Here is a 1,308-nt window from a genome sequence, read left to right as displayed (position 1 = left end):
ACAGTGGAGTGGACAGTGTTCAACAGTGTGGAGAGACAGTGACAGAGAGAAGCAGAGGCACAGAGWSAGGCCAGGTTGTTGTCTGTGTTTCCTATTGTTGCAATAAAACTCAGCTGATCATCTCATGAGTACCTTCATTCTTGGACCATGTATTTCTGTCTTTGTTAAATAAATATTGCCATAACAGTACAAATAAATTTGTTTATGTTTTGTGCTTATGGTTGCACACCTTTTGTTGCTGGGGCTGTTTGTGAGGTTTGATCTTTTTTTTTTGGCAGGTTTGGAGATCTGTTTGGAGCTCGAGCTGCCTTGTCTTTAGCATGTGCATCAACCAGTGTTTTCTTTGTGCTGCTGGCCTCAGCCACTCATCCTATCCTGCTGTTCATTCACAAACTCCCAACAGTCTTCATGCACGTTCTTCCTGGTGAGCTTCAAACACTTGGATCCTCCTCAGTAACGCATGTTTATATCAGACTGTAAAAGCCACAGTGCCTGCCTGAGAGGATCCATGATGTTACATCATCTACAAATACAAAAAAGACCAAAACAGGATATAAACCTGATCCAGAAACACAAAGCTATCAAAATGACTAAACCACACTGATTCTACCAGGTCTAACTTTATCGACAGACTCATTTGAGATGGCTGCCACAGCTACGTAATTTTAGGCGACACAAAAACTATGTGTTGTGACCTAAATTCAGCTGAATCTGAATGTTATTTATCTTTTTTGTGAGAAAAGATTATTTTAAACTTGTTTTTCTGTCCGCAGCCTGTCAGATGGTCGTCACAGACCTTTCAGAACCAGAGAAACGGGCCGATGCTTTGTCCAAACTCGGTCTGTGTTTTGGCATTGGGATGATAGCCGGCTCCACGTTAGGAGGAAACCTGAACACACGCTATGGGTGAGTTTAGGAATGCGCAATATAAACGATATACGGTAGAAACGATATCAATTTGTCCTATGATAGAGATCTGTTGTCTACCGGCCAACCGCGCAATTCTTTTTGATGACGTAACCAGCTGGAGTCAAAACAGAGAAAACAGGAAGCAGCGAGGCTGAGAGTGCAAATGAAGAGGGGAAAAAAAACTTATCCGGACCTGGTTCAGGTGTGTGAAAATGAACGCCGAACTGTTTACGTTTACGTGACGGCTCGTCCTCCGGTCGGATGCYGACCGACCACACTGCCTGCTGCGGGAGGAGCGYGYGCCGCTGCATGTGTGAAGGGCTCGACACACGGGAGGCGATGTCGCTCACTCTCCATTCATTTCCACGCAGCGAGGCGACTGTCAGTGCAGGTGAGGTC

The 1,308-nt window shown here is 45.2% G+C and overlaps 1 protein-coding gene across 1 annotated transcript in view; it reads left to right on the top strand.

Annotated features, from left to right (window-relative positions):
• slc67a1 (solute carrier family 67 member 1) overlaps positions 1-1,308 on the top strand; it is an 18,949-nt gene that overhangs the window by 6,182 nt on the left and 11,459 nt on the right. Inside the window, exons 3-4 of the mRNA XM_014018629.1 lie at positions 279-424; positions 774-906. Coding sequence (XP_013874083.1) covers positions 279-424; positions 774-906 — 279 coding nt within the window. The remainder of the gene's footprint in view (positions 1-278; positions 425-773; positions 907-1,308) is intronic.

The sequence above is a fragment of the Austrofundulus limnaeus genome, unplaced genomic scaffold (genome assembly GCF_001266775.1).
Source record: "Austrofundulus limnaeus strain Quisiro unplaced genomic scaffold, Austrofundulus_limnaeus-1.0 Scaffold197, whole genome shotgun sequence".
Classification (NCBI taxonomy): domain Eukaryota; kingdom Metazoa; phylum Chordata; class Actinopteri; order Cyprinodontiformes; family Rivulidae; genus Austrofundulus; species Austrofundulus limnaeus.
The sequence above is the reverse complement of the archived record's forward strand: the minus strand, read 5'-3'. Positions and strand labels throughout refer to the sequence as shown.